Source organism: Opisthocomus hoazin, chromosome 4, assembly GCF_030867145.1.
Source record: "Opisthocomus hoazin isolate bOpiHoa1 chromosome 4, bOpiHoa1.hap1, whole genome shotgun sequence".
NCBI classification, from domain to species: Eukaryota; Metazoa; Chordata; class Aves; order Opisthocomiformes; family Opisthocomidae; genus Opisthocomus; species Opisthocomus hoazin.
Genome location: NC_134417.1, coordinates 92,717,906 through 92,736,426, shown reverse-complemented (window position 1 = coordinate 92,736,426; position 18,521 = coordinate 92,717,906). Strand labels below are relative to the sequence as shown.

At 44.6% G+C, this 18,521-nt stretch overlaps 1 protein-coding gene across 2 annotated transcripts in view; it reads left to right on the top strand.

The window, feature by feature from the left end:
- SNAP47 (synaptosome associated protein 47) overlaps positions 1-14,368 on the top strand; it is a 32,191-nt gene extending 17,823 nt beyond the window's left edge. For both annotated transcript variants that reach the window (XM_075419950.1, XM_075419951.1), the window contains exons 4-5: positions 1,160-1,290; positions 11,651-14,368. In XM_075419950.1, coding sequence (XP_075276065.1) covers positions 1,160-1,290; positions 11,651-11,797 — 278 coding nt within the window. In that variant the 3' untranslated portion in view covers positions 11,798-14,368. The remainder of the gene's footprint in view (positions 1-1,159; positions 1,291-11,650) is intronic.
- Positions 14,369-18,521: the final 4,153 nt, after the last annotated feature.

The window sequence follows — 18,521 nt, the reverse complement described above, 5'->3', positions numbered from 1 at the left end:
AGGGAGACCATGACAGTAATTTACGCTAAGCAGCATTTTTCAGTGCCTGGTTCTTAGCCCCTCCGAATACAGGGAGCATTTGCACAGGGTAACACTAGCGCAGTGAATGACTTGCTTGTCTTAAATCTTGATGGTGTCTGAGTCCAGTGACTCTCAGGCTGATAACCGAATAATTCCAGGGATTATGAGTTGCAGTAATTACTTGAGAGGGATTTAGGGTTTGGTACTTCTCGGTTTAGCTTTTGTCTCCCTTTTCACGGGGAAGTAATGCTATCCAAAGTGGTCGGGTGTACGCCATCCGTTGGCCAGCCAGCTTGGCACCAGCTCTTCGACCTGGCGATGAGCTCTGGCCTCCGACGTGCCTTGTGTCCTGATGTACACAAGAGCTGCTGTCGTTGTCCTGTGCTGGGTCAGGCCATGTGCTCACGGTCGCGTTAGCTTGCTCCTTGGTACCTCTTTAAGCGGGAGAGCTTTGGAGATGTGTGAAGCGCCTCTAGGAGCCAAGATGTGTGTCTCGGGTGTTTAGCACCCATCTGCATCAGAAATAACAACCTTTCCTTGCAGCATGTCCCTGCTACCCTGCTGGGTAGTATCAGATACTGCAATAAGAGCTGATGCTTTAAATAAAGGGCAGGTAGCATGTTACACGAGGGGTTGCGTCCGCGCTGCTTAGCTGGGGGTGGCTGTTGGCGTCAGTGTTGCCCTTCTGTTTCAGGGGTTTGCTGACTTGACTCTTGAGCTCTGTCCCTGAGCCATCACTTTTAAATTCCATAATTAAAAAGATTAAAGAGAGAAGGAAGCGGCAGGTGGAGAATTCTTGTTTATCTGATGGGGAGTGTGTTGCTGTGGCTACTTCACTCTCCCTTCAGATGAATCTCCACAGCCCAAAATGAACCCGTTCTCCAAATGCTGCCTTTAGTAATAAGCCATCTCTCAGCAGCCTGGTCACTTCCAGTTTAGACATTGTTCAAAAGACAGCTTGAATCGTTTGTAGAAGAACATAGCTTAACAGGCGAGGTTGGGTTAGGCTTCTCTGAGTGTGCTTGTCCCCCTGCAAACTGCTGTGGAGCAAAGCAGAGGTCAACCAGTTTGAGACTAGCACTGGTCCTCCCCGCTGGTACAGAAGATGGCAGTCTGACCACAGGAATTTCTCTTGCAGCCACGGGACTCCTGGGAGGAGTGGTGCAGCCCAGCTCTCCGGTAGGAGGCAGAGAAGGGATGGATGATGACCAGGTTCAGCTGCAGAAGCAAGAGAAGATTTCCCAGGAAGAAGCAAAAGAGCTGAAACAGGTATAAGTCGAGATAACTTGGAGAAGAGTTGTTTCACTCCCTCTTCTTCCTTAATAACATGCATTTTCACCATCAGAAACAATGTCATTACCTTTAACAAAATATTCCTCTACCTAAATTTAAATAGGCACATTTTAAAAATCAGGTAATCAAACCTGTGATTAAAATACACTGATAACTTTATATTTGTTTTTAACTATTTTGAACAAATCGGGGATTACTAGCAAAATATATTAAGTGATAGGATTATAACCCAAGGAAAATCCTCAGCCGTAACCTGTTTTTTCTGAAGATTAAGAAGCTTAACAATTAAAGAATTTTCAGCTTTTTTGTGTTTTCTCTATGCTATCTTATTCTTTCTGGTAAAGAGTAGCAGTTCTATTTCAGAAATGTCCACAAAGCTGAACAAAGTGTTTCATAAACATATAGAGAGAACTTGTAGTTAGGAAATAAGTATGCAGTCCAGCAAATTAATAAAGGGGAAATAGATTGGAGATTTTACTGGGGGGGGGGGCTGGAATTATTTAAAGTAATCCAGTCTGATATTGTTCCTCTAAATGGCTTTTTAAGGAATTTCTCTCATAGCTGATGCTCAGAACTTTTAGTGAAGAATCCCTCTTTGTAGTGTGTGACTGATCTGAGACAGTGAACAAACTGGAAAAGCAAAGAAGTAAGGTTTTAGTGGGTTTTTTCCCATTAAAATAGGTTTACTGGTGATGATCACAGCCCCATTAGGAGACATGATCGAAGATTAAACTTCATTCTTTTCCTTTTTTTTTTTTTTCCCCTCTAGCATCTTATTCTTTTTTATATTCCATCTGTACCTTGATGATAGTGTCATGCGAGGTCTTTGCTAATTCTGTTGCCTCTTAGCCAAGCCTTCAGTTTTCTAGCCCCCTTTTATTTTATAGTTGAGAATTAGAATGCGGCAACTTCTGTTAGCTTTGAGAGTCACAAGCACTTAGTAGTGACTTGAGTGGCTAAAAATGAAAACTTCTTGCAGGAGAAAATCTATTTATTAAAATTAGCCAAAGGACAGTTGGGTCAGTGAGAGTTCAACCTTTGCAGAAATTGAGAAATTTCTGAAACTCTCTATTCTGGATGGTGAACTAGAAACAGTACTAAATGGCCAGTGTTATTTAAAACAAAACACTTTCAAGAATAACAAGAGCTCAAAAGAGAATTCTGGTTTTTATTTTTATCACACCAAGCCAAGAATTTTTAAGCCAATTAGTTATTTGGGCTGAGCTCGTGGGGTGGGGTGGACAGGGAGAGGATCTAAATGCAAAACTGACAGGTCATGGTGTGGCCTGAGTTTTTTTCCCAATAACTGCTGAGCACCTGTACCCTGAGAGTCAGGCCTCTTTAGTCATCATTCCAGTCATTAATAATTATCAGGTACATGCTGTAATTCCTATAAAACTCCTGTTCCTTCTCCTTACTCTGAATCACTGCATAAATACACAGCTTTAGACCAAAACTTGCTTCTGTAACCAGAATATAATCAAGATCTTTTGACTGAAGTATCTTATATGGGCTTTTTCAAAAGCGAAATAGACTATTTGCCATTTAATCATTCTCCCTTCTCATCTTTTAAAGGTCTTATCTCCATGTTCTGTCATTTTGTCAAAAAATAAGCATTTTCTAAAGCAGCAATGACCTTTTGAAAGATTTTAAGGGAGAGTATTTCTCAGTTGTAGTTGTACAAATAGCAGCAATCTGTTATTCATGCATGCATACACTTTGTACAGCTGTTATGTATTCAGAAGGGCTAGTTGTTCCTCCCTTAAATGTCAGCTTTTCAGCACTATAATTCTGATCTGTAGCCAGACCTAAAAAAACTAAATATGCTACGAAAGGTTGTTGGTGATGGACTACTATTGAAGACACATTTTGCTACGCCCTGTACAAAAGTCTGTCTAGGAATTGCTTCCCCAAGGCCAGTTCTTGACAGTTGAACACCAGTCTTTACTGGTGCTTGATATTATCAAAGCAGTTGGCTGTGATTAGACAAGCAGAAGAGACATGGGATGGGGAGTTCAGCATCTTCCATCAAGCCTTGTGAGTGAAGCCTCTCATCTTGTATGGACTGGTGTCTCTCCAGCTGCTCTCAGGAGTTGTCCAAGCGCTGCTTTTTCTCGTTATTCTAAAGCACAAAGCAGAGTGAAACAGCTCAGGATCTTTTGGTTCTGATAGGAGAAAATGTGTTGAGATTTAGAGGGGAAGTGTAAAGATGTGGAAGTGAAGGAAAGTATGATTGAAGCGGGGGGTTCCTACCAGTAAAAGTGGATTTGAATGGTGTGGATGTTGGGGATATAGTCTAGTGGGGTTCAAGGGCAGCATTATGGTAAACACCACACAAAGCCTTTTGGGTGTTGAACCCCTGAAAGCATTGAGGTGCAGATCTTGAAACTGCATCAGAGCAAGGCATTTAATGCTTATCTAAGGTACGTCAGGAGTTTATCTAAGGTTATATTTGCCATATTCAATCATTTTATAGATGGGAAGAGGGTGAAGTCCATAAATAGAAAGCAGGGCGGGGAACCAGGAGCTTTGTCTCATTTCAAGCTGTGTGGCTTTAAGCAGTCAGAGGTGAGCTAGGTTGTAGGGTGCTCCTTGCTGAGGTGTAGCCTGCTACTTGGTTGCTTGGTCCTTTTTATTTTTTCTCCAATGAGCAATAGCGTAGCCAGTTTAGCCTGGAGCAAGGACTTGTCTTTCCTGGATGCAGTTGCTCCCAGAGAGCTCCTCTGCACTGCTTCAGTTCAGCTCCCACTTTGGGAGTGAGCTGGATGGTGGTTAATCACATTTGCAAAGCACGCAGAGAGTAAAGGGGGAAAACAGTAGAAGTGCAAAGCATTGACGTGCATTGAACACAATGATACTTGTGGCATTACACTTCCATGGATGAATTAAAGGTGTGTGAGGTCCTTATGTTGATAACTACAGTGCTTTTTGAGCACTTTGGTCTCTTGAGGATTATGATCTTTCATTCTTTGATTATCTGTAATGCAAGCACTTCCATTTAAAACAAAACAAAACAAAATCACAAAGGCCAGAAGAGCTCTGCTCACTTCCCCTCATTACTTGTGATAGGGGCAAGTCCAGCAGAACTTTTGAAGTTGGAGAAGTAAGAGGAATTTGTGATGAACAGACAAGCAGTTGTCTCTCTTCCTCTCTCCTCAAAGTACTAGCAGTAGTAACAGTAGATATTTTGCAACAGGAATTGTTGGATGATACTAAATTCCTTCCATTAGAGCTGGAAGCCCTGAGCGGTCTGCAGTTGTGATTGGGTAAAGGACCTCACCAGGACTTCATGAAAAGAATTTTGTGTTAAAAACACAGAGATTGTGGCGGTGTGAGCTGTGTTCCGTAGCTGTGCTTTAGAGATGGAGAAAGAAGCCTACGAAGTTCCTGTGGTCTCTGGCTGAGCCTCTGCCTACCGCCTCGCTGTGGCTGACATAATGGCACCGGGTGTGGGAGTGGGTAGGATAATATTAGCTTAAGGGCTGTGGTCGAGGGGGGGAAATTCACTAAATTTGAGTTTATTTTGCCAAAACAGTGCTTTCTAATTTCCGAAACCATTCCTGCCAGAGAACTGTTGCCCTGATGTTTACTGTCTGCAGATGGCATGTGCTGTGAAGACAGAGATAGTATTAAAGAAGTTAATTCTGTAACATCTAGGAAAAAAACACATCCCCATGCATATCTTTGTGATCTTTGCTTCCTCGATGTCTTCTCGGGTCTAGATGGTTCCATTTCGGTCCTTTGCTGCTTTCAGAGCCTCTTCAGTGTTTATTTACCCTTTTATCATGCCCTCATCTCAGGAAATCACAACTGTGAGGTCAGAGAAAAAGCGTTTTGTGGAGGAACCATTCATTCCAAGTGCTAAATACCAAATTTGCTCATAGGATGGCCTTGTTCCATGGCCTGTAGCGATCAACAGACAACTGATCTTAACAGACACATGTAATGACCGTGTCCTGGATTTACTTTTTTGGAAGGCACAACATGGGGAGAGAATTGAGATCCTCACAACTAACACTTTGTATTTGCTGCTGTGTAATTTAAATATTTAAGAGTACCAAAATAAAAGGTGGTAGTTAAGACTGTGGAGCTGCTTGAGTATTTTTTTGCAGGCAAGGCCAGTGGTGTGTTAGTAGCACCATGAGTGCTTAGGACTCCCCAAGAATCAGACTTCTGTATCAATCCAAGAAGAAATAATGGGGGAAATCAGCCACTGGGAAGAAGACGGTAAAAGTGACCCTTCCATGCTGTCCTAATAGCCACTGGCTCAGAAGAGCTGATGCTTCAAAATTTGTCTGCTTTTGTGTGCTTGAGATGCAAGGGACCTGCTGTCCTGTCACACTTACCTGTTCCAGTGTTTTCTGTGCTCAGAAGTTTTGTGCCACAAGAGACAGCCTCATTTTCTAGCAGGGGTGGGAGCACTTCTACTAGTCGCTGGTGTTGGGTTTGGGTATTCGTATACCAAACGCAACTCTGGATCAAGCAGAAAGAGAAACTGTGCTTTGTGTAGCTACAGGCAAGTGCTGATAGCGGGAATCCCAAACAGGAGGCGTGTTAAAGCAGTGTAAATCCATAGATTTTTGTTATGGCAAGTCGCACTTGTCTCATGAGGCATCAACAAATGTCCTCTTGTAAATTATGTTGCAGTGGTTTAAGATGTTTCTGCTCTCTGTTGTCTCCTTGCCCATTTCCAGGTGCAGCAGGAGAGGATGTGGACAGGGCTCGTAATATTTTCAGTGCACGATCACTCAACTTAATCCCTATTGTGGGTTTGAGCTTATAATGGAACTATGAATTGGAATATTTTAGGTGTTGCCCCCCCTTCTTGCTCACCTGTAGTATATTCAGCACGGAGGTGAAGTACCCTGTTAAATCATAACAATTTATCACTGTTGAAACCTTTGTGTGCACCCGAGTTCAGAGTACTGCAAGTTACAGGTCTTTGTTTCCGATTAATTTGTCTGGCGAAGCTGCATTCAAGAGCCGTTTCTGGTTAATGTGCTCTACTTTAGCATTCAGACCTCAGTTGCACAGGGATAAAGGATTGGATCTCAGGGAGGATTTCAGGGAGTTCAGACTACAATTGGCAATACTTCCTGCACAATGACACTTTCTGTATCTTATTTTTGCTGTTGGATAAAGAAGGTTATCAGGAGTAGTCAACATGGATTCACTAAGGGGAAATCATGCTTGACCAATCTGATAACCTTCTGTGGTGGCATAACTGGCTGGGTAGATGAGGTGAGAGCAATGGAGGTTTTCTACCTTGGCTTGAGCAAGGCTTTTGACACTGTCTCCCATAACCTGTCCTCTGAAGGTCCCTTTCAACCCAAGCATTCTATAATTCTGTAACATCCTCATAGGGAATGTGGGGTACATAGCTTGGCCGGACACCTCCCAGCAAGGCCCAAGTCTGCTGTAGTTGAGCACTCGACACAGGGCGGATTTGGAGAGCAGTGACAAATTTGCTTCCTTGTTTTTTACAGCGAGAAATCTGTGCGTGGGAATATTAGGTAACTTGCCTGGAGTTGCACACAGAATCTGTGGAAGAGCCACGAGGATAAATCAGACTTTCCAAATTATAATCTATAATCCTGTGGCATAAATCTGAGGCTGTCTCAAATGTGAGATTGACCAGTGCCTGAGGAAATACGCCTTTAAAATGCATCTTTGATGGGCTTGTACCTGCTGTTTGGCTTTGTGTAAAGGATAGAGTTTCATGCTGAGTTTTCATGTCTTGGTTCACCATCCAAATTACGTGCTGGCACAGAAGGCACTGCTGCTCTGAGCAGCTGACAGAACTGGAGCAGTGATAACTAGACATCTTGCCATCATTTTGCTTTGCAAAAATAGTGACCAGCTTTGGCCAGACTTCAGATTCCAGTAACTGTTTCCAGCAAGCTCTGTGGGCTGTTCTGGAAAAGCACCTTAACCGTTTCGGGTCCCATTGGATTGAGTAGGAGCACTCAGCCTGAGTGGTTGAAGATGTTGACAGACAAAGGGTTAAGGCATTTATTACCAGGCTCTCTTAGGCAAAGAGAATTAACAGATGAAAGTGAGCCGCTTGCCTTTATTTTTTGTATGTGAGTAACCACATCATCCTCACCCGCTGCGTTTCAAGGCAGAGCCTAATTGGCAGGTGAACTGAGCAGAGCCCTGTAGCCAACCGAGTTTCCATTTTACTGCTTTCGTATTTTAAAAGCTTTTCCGTTCTCAACAATTGTGTCTTTTTCTGTATTTTAAATGTTAAGTATGCTCTCATGAATGCAAAGCCTATCAAAAGTAATCTGGTTTGAAACTAAAAATAAACTGTTTTTCATGGCAAACATGGGCCTTTTTTGACACAATTTTGATTTGCAAAGAAATTGGGTGCCTCTTGGAGAGGTGGGGAAGGAGGAGTGTCCCTGCTTCCTTTCTGCATGCTCTAGTGCTAGCCCCTGCTTAGCTGCATAGCTCTCTGAGGTTTGCGCTGCGTGTCACCACGTCTACCTCCTGCGCTCGTCTCAATGGATTTTGCCAACTGAGATGTGCTGGGTGAGGCCATGGCTCATGAAAGCTGAACTTACCACGCTGCTAGGGCTTCCCGGTGGTAAACCTCCAAAAGCTTTGCTGCGACAGAAGGTGGAGGTGTTGAATGGCGAGAGGGACCCTCCTAGAGCCTGTGTCAAGCCATGATTTAGAAAGTATCATCAGACACTGTTGCTTTTGTTCTGCTGTGCTGGCAACCAAATTTTGGGACTCTCCTGGATAAAACTTTTTAGTGAAAAATGACACCGTGGGCCATCTTTAAATCATCTGCAAATGGTGAAGCACATTGCCATCTGTTAGGATATGCTGAAGGAGTGAGGTCTCTTGTCTCTTAAACTAGTGTAAAGAATTAGAAGTATATTGGAGTGGAGTCTGAAACCCTGTAATCATCTCTCAACTAGACATTAAAGCTGGCCCTGCTCTCAGTTGGGTGGAGTGGACCAGAAGACAGAATCACAGAATGGTCGGGGTTGGAAGGGACCTCTGGGGGTCATCTAGTCCAACCCCCTGCCGAAGCAGGGTCACCTACAGCAGGCTGCACAGGGCCTTGTCCAGGCGGGTCTTGAATATCTCCAGAGAAGGAGACTCCACAACCTCCCTGGGCAGCCTGTTCCAGTGCTCCGTCACCCTCAGAGTGAAGAAGTTCTTGCTCGTGTTCATCTGGAACTTCCTGTGCCTCAGTTAGTGCCCATTGCCCCTTGTCCTGTCACTGGGCACCACTGAAAAGAGTCTGGCCCCGTCCTCCTGACACCCATCCTTGAGATATTTATAAGCATTTATAAGGTCAACTCTCATCCTTCTCCAGGCTAAAAAAGCCCAGCTCCCTCAGCCTTTCCTCCTAGGAGAGATGCGCCAGTCCCCTCATCATCCTTCAGAGGTCTTTTACAATCTTAATTATACTGTTACTTTATGAATGGTAGGAGTCATTTCAGGTAACTCTGACTCTTTTATGTATTTATATGTATGTTTGTATATATAAAATATATGTGGAAGAAGCTCAGAGGAAGGACTGAGGGAGAGCCACCTCTGAACGTCCCATTTCCAAGTAGTGAAGTTACTTGCTCAGGAGAGGCAACACCTTATTTCAGACCCGTGTCCTGATTCGTACACATAATGGATCTGATCAAGTCATTTTTCTTTTTGGTGCATCTCCTACACACATCTGCTACCTCCAGTTTGGGGAATTCAGCCTCGCTTTCCTTTTGAAGTGAAAGAACCTGAAGTGTTTCATTTGGGATGGAAGCAGAGGCATTTTTACCTTGTAGTTTTGGTAAGAAAAGAAAAAGGTAGATTAAGCTTGAGCCATGGTTTTCTTTCCTTTTTTGCTTTGGCGGCCAAATCGCAAACCCGGTTATTCACACAGCCATATTTCTAGCTGCTTGTGATTTGTGGAAAGAGCTGAGAGATATTTTACGAGATAAATCTCACTACTGTGGCTGACGTCCAGCTTTAGTCAAAGCGTTATGTCTGCATAAAATTCCCCTGCCATTCCAGCTAGATATGATATTCCTCTCTGCTTTTTTCAAACCAGGAGCCTGCATAGCTGCAGACGATGGGACTGCTGGGGAATTCTACCCTACTTGTGGGCAAAGGGGCTGCTGATGTTTCGCAGCAGCTTTCTGGGGGCTGATTATATATACTTTAAAAGGAAAACAGGAAAAAAGAGTATGGCAGTTATGAAAAAAAGAAAATTAAACATGTGTAGAGTACAATTATTTTCCCGTGTTTTACCAAAAGCCACAGATTTATTTTGTTAGACAGGCTGCAGTTGTGGTATCTTCAGTAGCATTACCTGGACGCTCAGGTACCGCAGCAGTTGATGTGGGATAGTGCTGGGATAGTATTTTGGAGACTATTATTGCAATTGATTGGATAAAGTGCTCTTATTAAGCAGGTGGTGTGAGGATGTTGTCATGGTCCCACCTGTAGATGCTGAAGGAGGAAGAACATATAGGCCAGCAGTGAGAGACAACCCCTTTAAGATGTGAAGCAACTGAGAAGCTGAATTTCCAGTCAGTGTGATATGGTGCTTCCAGATCTCACTCTGATGCATCCCGGGGAAGGCAGTTGAGGTTTGCGTATCAGGCAGGTGCTTTCAGTTCATGCAGCCAGGCTTATTAAGGGAGTAGCCACAAGAGGGAAGAAAAGGCAGTGATATAACTCATGCCTTGGACCGCTGCTAAAAGGAGCCAGTGTTACAGGGTGAGGAATTAAGTCGGATTTTTCTTGTGTTGTTTGGATCTCTGCTCTGGGACTTGGTTGTGCGAACTGATGGAAACTAAAGTTCAGTAGGCTCCATAAGTCAGTGTATGGTATCGTTATGAATGTCTCCTAGCCTTAAGAATGCATCAGCCTGGCTTTCTCCTTTCACTTTAAAGGCTTCTGCCCTGTCTGGACCAGTATCTGTAGGCTTTTTCAGACAGCAGGGTCTCCTCACAATCTTGGAGTAGCTCAGGGTGATTGCTTACAGTCCCACACACGAACAGTAGTTCGCTAAGTATGGTGTAAACTGGTTGATAAGTGATATAATGCTTGCAGCCTGGAATAGAGCTGTAGCTGGTGCATCAGTTGTTTCTCGTCTCAGGTACAGCCTCAGCCTCTTGGCTGCCTTGATGTCCGTTTGTACCACACCGCGCTCTAGTCCTTTGAGAATTATTTGTTTGCCCTCGTCTCACTTTTTTCATTCTGCTCCTTCCAATGGCACTTTCTTTCTTCAGTGGATTGTAGTAAAACAAAGGTTTCTGCCCTTTGACCTGGTCCCTGCCTTCTGCCATGTGATGTGCACTGGCAGCCCAGAAAGCCAACCGTATCCTGGGCTGCATCAAGAGCAGCGTGGCCAGCAGGGCAAGGGAGGGGATTCTGCCCCTTTACTCCGCTCTCGTGAGACCCCACCTGGAGTCCTGCATCCAGCTCTGGAACCCCCAACATAAGAAGGGCATGGATGTGTTGGAGCGGGTCCAGAGGAGGGCCACGAAGATGATCCAAGGGCTGGAGCACCTCTGCTATGAGGACAGGCTGAGGGAGTTGGAGCTGTTCAGCCTGGAGAAGAAAAGACTCCGGGGTGACCTTAGAGCAGCTGCCAGTACCTGAAGGGGCCGACAGGAAGGATGGAGAGGGGCTTTTCACAAGGGTGTGTAGTGATAGGACAAGGGGGAATGGCTCTAAACTAAAAGAGGGCAGATTTAGATTAGATATTAGGAAGAAATTCTTCCCCAGGAGGGTGGTGAAACACTGGTCCCAGTTGCCCAGAGAAGCTGTAGCTGCCCCCTCCCTGGCAGGGCTCAAGGCCAGGTTGCATGGAGCTCTGAGCAGCCTGGTCTGGTGGAAGATGTCCCTGCTGATGGCAGGGGGGTTGGAACCAGATGATCTTTAAGGTCCCTTCCAACCCAAACCATTCTATGATTCCCTTCTGGCTTTGCACCAGCTGTGCTGTCTGTCTGCAGTGACTCTCAATGTGCGCAACATCTTGTGACAAGCTACTGCTCTAAGAAGCAGGCATGCCAAGGAGATGACAGAGCCAGCAAAAAGCTGATGTTTATGCTGATTTTTACTTCTGATTTATTCTCCCCTCCCCAATAACCGTAGTGTTTCAGATACGATTTTTGGGGTCTTTAGTTCATTGTTTAGTTCATCTCAGTGCAGCTCATCGGAGCAAGAGCTGTGTCTTCACCAGCCCACTTCCGGGCAGACTGCAGCAAGTGATTTGGTCATTTAAAGCTATGAAATAACTAATTGCCATGGGTCTATTACATTTCTCAAAGAACCCACTGGTCGATCACTGAAAGCTCTCAGTCTTTTCTTCCGACAGATACTAAAGAAACTGAAGGGCCTTGCCTTGGAGACGGAAGCCGAGCTGGAGAGACAGGACGAAGCTCTCGATTCCATCACTACCTCTGTAGACCGCGCGACGCTGAATATTGACAAGCAGAACCGCAGAATAAAGAAACTAACGTAGCGCCAGTGGGGATGGTATCGTGAGGAAGAGGAGGATTGGGGAACTGTCTTTTTCAAGGCTGTTTCTTGAATAGACACTTTGATTGCATGGGAGGTGTTTGCAATATTGTCTGGAAGACGATGCTGCTGTTGTTGACTTTCTGAGGGTTTTGAAAATGTTTCCAGACTTGAATGGTGTTCGAAGGCTGCTTTAGGATTAAAAAGGCCAAGGCTTAATTGCGGTGAAACCATGATAGTGGATTCTTTACTACAGAAAATCTGTAAATATGAAGGGATGTGATATAATCTGAATCAACTTTTACGTGCTTTTTTATGTTGCTGCTTTTGAAAGTTTGGGGTTTTTTTACTGCAATGAAGAAGTGAAGGAGAAATGAACTGCATATGAGACTACTTTAGATGATTACAGCCTATTAATTCTCTCTCAAGGTCTTTCTTTAAAATAGTGAATAGCTGAACTAAGGGCCAGATGTCCAACTGCAAGTCATTGAGGCTTTTGTTTTGTAAGTTGAGGTGAGCAAACGATGGTGATAAAACCTTGTGTTCCCTGAGCAAATAGTTTTAATAGGTTTCAATCATGCTTTTAATGTACCCTGAGATTTTATAAGAGTAATGAAGTCTTAGTGGCCACAGCTGTCTGTTGCCATGTCCTGGGAAGTCAAGAGAAGAAGGTTAGTTAATGTGCATGTATCAGTAGGGACATCTACTTATTGAGCAGATTTTTTTGCCATTCGGTAAATGTTTTGCTTACTGAAGTCACTTTGAAGAAGTAAGTGTTGAAATTAAGTACATGCTCCTGCTTTCCAGAAAGGGACTGCTGATCTTCGACAATCATCTGCACATTTTTGTGGGCTTTACTTTTCCCCTTTGAACTGCACACATAGTGAAGGAATTGATTATGGAGTGGAGAAAGTGATTTTGTACATGGGTGAATTTATCCAGTTCTTGGAGTTCGCTGTTTGTATCCTGCACTTGCACAGTGGATTTCTATTTTTGGTAATAGTCTGAGATGGGATGCAGTGTCCTCAGAGCATCATGAACATAGCATTCACTTAGTGTGGTCCCTAAATACCACGTTGAATCTGGGCTGCCACATCTCTGGTGGATGTTAGTGGAATGTCTCTTGTCCCTTTGCTTCACTGTCATTGATTTTCTAAGCATCTCCCTACTGTTTGTCTCCAGCTCTTTAAACGTGAACTTCATGAGTTGTGTGGAGCATCGTGTGGTTTGTGTGTGTCTACCCCAGATTCCCAGGCTGAGGGGCCTATGGTCGGAGCTGCAGACATTTGGTAGTCGTGGTACATCCATCTGTCCTGTGGCTTTTGTTTATTTGCACTAGCTGGTGGTGAAGCATTTCAAGACTACTTCAAGACCCGTTTTTCTAAAATAAAAGGGAATACTGTCAATTGTTGTCTTAATGGGTTTTGTTGAGTTTATGGTTGGCTTCATCGAGACTACAGGACGGTGGAGACCTTTTCCCCTCCTAACTTGGTACTATGTAGGTGAGATTCCAGGTAATCCATATATCTATTGCTTGTAGCAGAGAGCTCACATTTCATCAGTTCCTAAGGTTTACCAGCTATTTTAGTTCAAAGTAGCTGTTGTAATATGTCTTTTTTTTTTAAGTGTTTTTATATTAAAAATTTCTTCTTGTATTGCTTTCAAATACAACACTTCTGGTGCAATATTTTTAACTAGTTAAGCTTTGAACTGTTTAATCCACTGATAGTCGGTGTGAAATTTTCCTGTTTCGGAGTAATTCAGCCTGTCTTTTAAAGAAAGGTACAGTAAACCATGTAGAGTATGTTGTTTGCAAGATCTTACTCTACCTTGTTTTGTATTACTTCATGCAGGTCTGTTAGCATTGGAGTAAAGTGTACTTCTGCACTGCGAGTTCTTCATTTACAGTCCAAGTTGCTACTGGCATGCACTTTACCTACTTGCTGAATATGGTGATTATATATACATACACTATGTACTGTGAAATAAAATACTGTCTGGGGTCCTCTTGTTTGATTCTGATACCCAAATCACTCTTGTTTTACTGTGAAAGGAACATATGTTTACACATGTAATTATTTCATGAATTTAAAAGTGTACTTTGCACAAAACGTGTGTTGACTGAACCTGGTGCTGACTGGGAATGGATCTCTGATCTGAATTAGTCCAAACCAGGATAGCCAAAAAGTAAATACTAATTACACACCGTTTAGTATTCTTTGTGCCATACTTTTTATTGTTGTGGGTTTTAGCATTAGCTGTTGCATCTGATTCAGTATTTTGTGGTTTGTGTTAGTCCACCATGTCCACGCTAAAGCGAAAAATGTAATACTGTTTGTAAGAAGTGACCCATTCTAGAGCTGTGCATTAGCTGAACTTCATGTGCCCGGAGGACTTTCAATCTGTAATTTCTTCTTATTAAATAGCTTGGAATAGTGATCTGCTCTCTTGTATTCACTCGGCTGAGAAGTTGCAGTAAAAAATACTCTGTCCACCCCCTTGTCATACTGTGGATCAGAATGTAATGTAGTACTTCTTGTAGGGTTGGGTTGGAGGATAGGCTTTTTATTATTAAAAAAAGGAAAAATACTAATTGGTGGAGTGTCATCAATGTGAATGTCAGCTATCCTCAGCTGGACAATGAAGTGGGGGAATGTCGGCGTAGTGTGCGCGGCGGCTGGTACTCTGTGCTGGGGACTGTGGCCCAGGAGCACCTCCAGCTCTTAGGGAGCTGACTAAGAGCTGCTTGGCCATGGCATGGTTTGAACAGCCTTTTGGTACAGAAATAGCAAGTTTTCACTCTGAGGAAGACTTCTTCTATTATGTAATAATACAGCTTCTGTTATTGCTGACAGAGCCTCCTAAGCTCCCTGCTACCTTGAACGCAAGCGCTGTTATTTTCCCAGATAGTGTTGCAGATCTGGACCAATGCTCCGTGGCGGAAGATCACAGAGTCACAGAATGGTAGGGGTTGGAAGGGACCTCTCTGGGTCATCTGGTCCAACCCCCTGCCGAAGCAGGGTCACCTACAGCAGGCTGCACAGGACCTTGTCGAGGTGGGTCTTGAATATCTCCAGAGAAGAAAACTCCACAACCTCCCTGGGCAGCCTGTTCCAGGGCTCCGTCACCCTCAAGGTGAAGAATTTCATCCTCATGTTCAGCTGGAACTTCCTCTGCTTCAGTTTGTGCCCGTTGCCCGTTGTCCTGTCACTGGACACCACTGTAAAGAGTCTGGCCCCATCCTCCTGGCACCCACCCTTCACATATTTATAAGCATTTCTAAGGTGTCCCCTCTCAGCCTTCTCTTCTCCAGGCTGAACAAGCCCAGCTCCCTCAGCCTTTCCTCGTAGGGGAGATGCTCCAGTCCCCTCGTCATCCTTGTAGCCCTCGGCTGGACTCGCTCCAGTAGCTCTTCATCTTTCTTGAACTGGGGAGCCCAGAACTGGACAGAGTACTCCAGATGCGGCCTCACTGGGGCAGAGTAGAGGGGAAGGAGAACCTCCCTCGACCTACTGTCCACACTCCTCAAGATGCAGCAGGTAACACGTGCCAAACAATATTCTTGTGCTTCATCCTTCACTGACAGAATTTTTATGTATGTGAGGCTTGGAGACGTACTTCTAGAATAACGTTTGCCTTTTTGTTAGTTCTTTGCAGGTCTTTCACTACAATGTGAAAAGTAGGGGGGCTTTGTCTTTAAGAGATATAACAAAAAACTAATGAAAGAGATTCTAACCTAAAAAATAAAAAAGTTTTTACTTGGGAAGGCTTTTTAGCTCTTGCAAAACAGAACTAGATTGTACTGTGTCATATGGTAGGTTTATATCCGATGTGTGTTCATGGCAGTGATGAGTGAGCATAAATGTGTTTCTACCTGGGAGTTTGAATGTCTCCTGTGGAATCACTGAAACGCTGGTAACAAACATGGCACTATGCAATCCTCAGACAAGTGATGTAAGGAGCTTTTTTCAGGCAATTAATTAATTTAACCAAAGCCTCATAATAGCTGTCTGTGTTTCCAAAGCTGGTGCTTTGAAACTGCCGGTATGCTCTTCACAGAAGGAAATGGAGCAAAGCTGCTTGCAAGTGTCGAAGCCTGCCGCTGGGAAGAGTATTTGTGAGAGAAATTGGCTGTATTTACTTTTTAATGTGACAAACCATGGCAGCAGTATCCCTTGCCTCTGCTCGCTGTGTGTGAGCAATGTCAAACCTCAGACTTGTAGAGGGAAAAGTAATTTTGTAATGGTCCTAGCCATCGGTTTAACAGCTGGGCTTTGCAGGGCAAGCAGCGCTTGGCTCACCTACCGCCCCGGGCTCGCGTGTTTGCCACTCGCAGCTCCGCACGAGGCTCCTGATGGGGCTGCTCGGGCTGTCGATCACGGACCTGGTGGGAAGCGTGCTGGCTTGGGCTTTGCCCACCAGCCTTTTCCCTGTGGTGGAGGGGCAGCGTGCACTCACTTGTCCCAGCCCAGTGAGCCCACGCTGTCACCGGTGAGCATTTTGCCTCCTCAAGGTAAAATACAGCATGTGGGGCCAGCTGTGTGCGAGCCAGGGCACACCAAAGACAGAACGAACACCCTGGCTTCAAGCTGCCTCCTGTTTGAGGTGGAAAAGTGTTTGCTTAATGGTTTAGAAGTCCAGCCTGGCTTCTGTCAAGTGGTTCAATTTTAAACCAGCAGATTTTAACCGTTGTATGGTTTGGCAGCAGAAGGGTTAAAGTCGTTCAACACCAACATTAAGAAGCCTGAGATCAAGATTCTGGAATTTTTTTTGTTGTTTCCTAAGAGTTTCGTTAGACTCTGGATCATTCAGGCTGGGGGAATAAGAGCTGAAGAGAGCCAAACGGATGATGGTTTCATAAACTATTGCCTTATAGCAGGCAGTGCACCTTGACCATACCAGCACGATGTAGCTCCTAGTAAGTAGTTAAGCCTTAAGCTTCTGGTTTCCAAATGGTGCCTGCCTGGGTGTTAGCCATGTGCTCTGCTGCTCTTGGCTTTCCTGCTTTGCACTACGGATTTGGTGAAGGTTAGAGAAAAACACGTGGAGCCGGAACTGCCCTGGCTTTTTATGTGACAGCTAAACCATTGAACCATCAGGATGCTCATGGGGGTGAGACAGTGGTAAGGAAGGGGGAGAGCAATGGGGCTTTTGCCTCTCGAAAAATGGTGTAGATTTGGGTGTAAACTCTGTTTTTGCTCGTTGAAAATTTATATGGGAGCTGGCAGTGAAGAACGAGCTTTGGAGGAGTCGGTTGTATCAAGATGGAGGGGAGAAACGGTGTTTGAGATTTCTGGAGGGGGAGATTTGCTCTGGTGGGTGGGATGGGACTGCTTCAGAGAGGAGGAGGAGACTTCAGGTGGAAGAGCTGCACTTAAGTCTGGCCAGGCTTCACTTCTGGCACTGCTACAGGCTGTCAGCCATGCATATTGCCTGGGATTTAATTCAGATCCTCCTTCTTGGAGGTGGAGTTCATGCTTACTTTGCTTCCTTTGTATCAGCTGAAAACAAGGATCTTTCCACTTGGTGTTTCAATTGCTCCTCTGTAACATGGCACTATCACTGTTTCTCATGTCTCAGTACCCTAAAAAAGCTAATAATATCAAGTCCTAATTTCTGTTAAAAGCACCCATCCTGGTGTGGAGCAACTATTGTAATTAGAGGAGCAAACCCTGCAGTTCTGGATATTATGAATGAATTTTGAACCCCCTGGCACCTCCCTGTGAGTGAATTACTCGTCCCCCCATTTCCTAGGTGGTGGAAACAGACACCAGACTGTTGACAGATTTAAGGCTCAGCATGCAAAGAGGACTAAGCCACAAACTGCACTTAAGCCTCTGAAACATAGGGTTAGGAGCAGGACCATCTTCTCACACTTGGTGAGGCTCACAAGGCTTTTCATCATTGTATAGTGTTTTTTGTAGGCTGGTGAAACACTTGCTGCTCAACATTCTGCTTCTAGTTTAGACAAGGAGCGTGTATTTTGGTGAGCTTAGAATCATAGAATCATTAAGGTTGGAAAAGACCTGTAAGATCATCAAGTCCCACCATCAACCTAACAGTACTGTGTCCTGAAGTGCCACATAGAATCACAGAATCACAGAATGGTAGGGGTTGGAAGGCACCTCTGTGGGTCATCTAGTCCAACCCTCCTGCCTAAGCAGGGTCACCCACAGCAGGCTGCACAGGACCTTGTCCAGGCGGGTCTTGAATATCTCCAGAGAAGGAGACTCCACAACCTCCCTGGGCAGCCTGTTCCAGTGCTCCGTCACCCTCAGAGGGAAGAAGTTCTTCCTCATGTTCAGCTGGAACTTCCTCTGCTTCAGTTTGTGCCCATTGCCCCTTGTCCTGTCGCTGGGCACTACTGAAAAGAGCTTGGCCCCATCCTCCTGACACCCACCCTTCAGATATTTGTAAGTCTGTATTAGGTCCCCTAATAGAACCTCCCTCGACCTGCTGGCCACACTCGTCCTAATGCACCCCAGGATCCCATTGGTCTTCTTGGCAACCAGGGCACACTGCTGGCTCATGGTCGTCTTGTTGTTCACAGTTGTTGGTAATCCCACGGCATCTCAATGCCAAGCAGAGTTGGAGCATCATCTTGCTGGTGAGAAAGCCTGTATCCCATCCCGTAGACCACAAGGATAACATTTTTCTTTCCGTTCCGTTGTCGTATTAGATTGACTTTAAATATAATAGATCTCTTACTGCTTGCTAATTGCTATGCT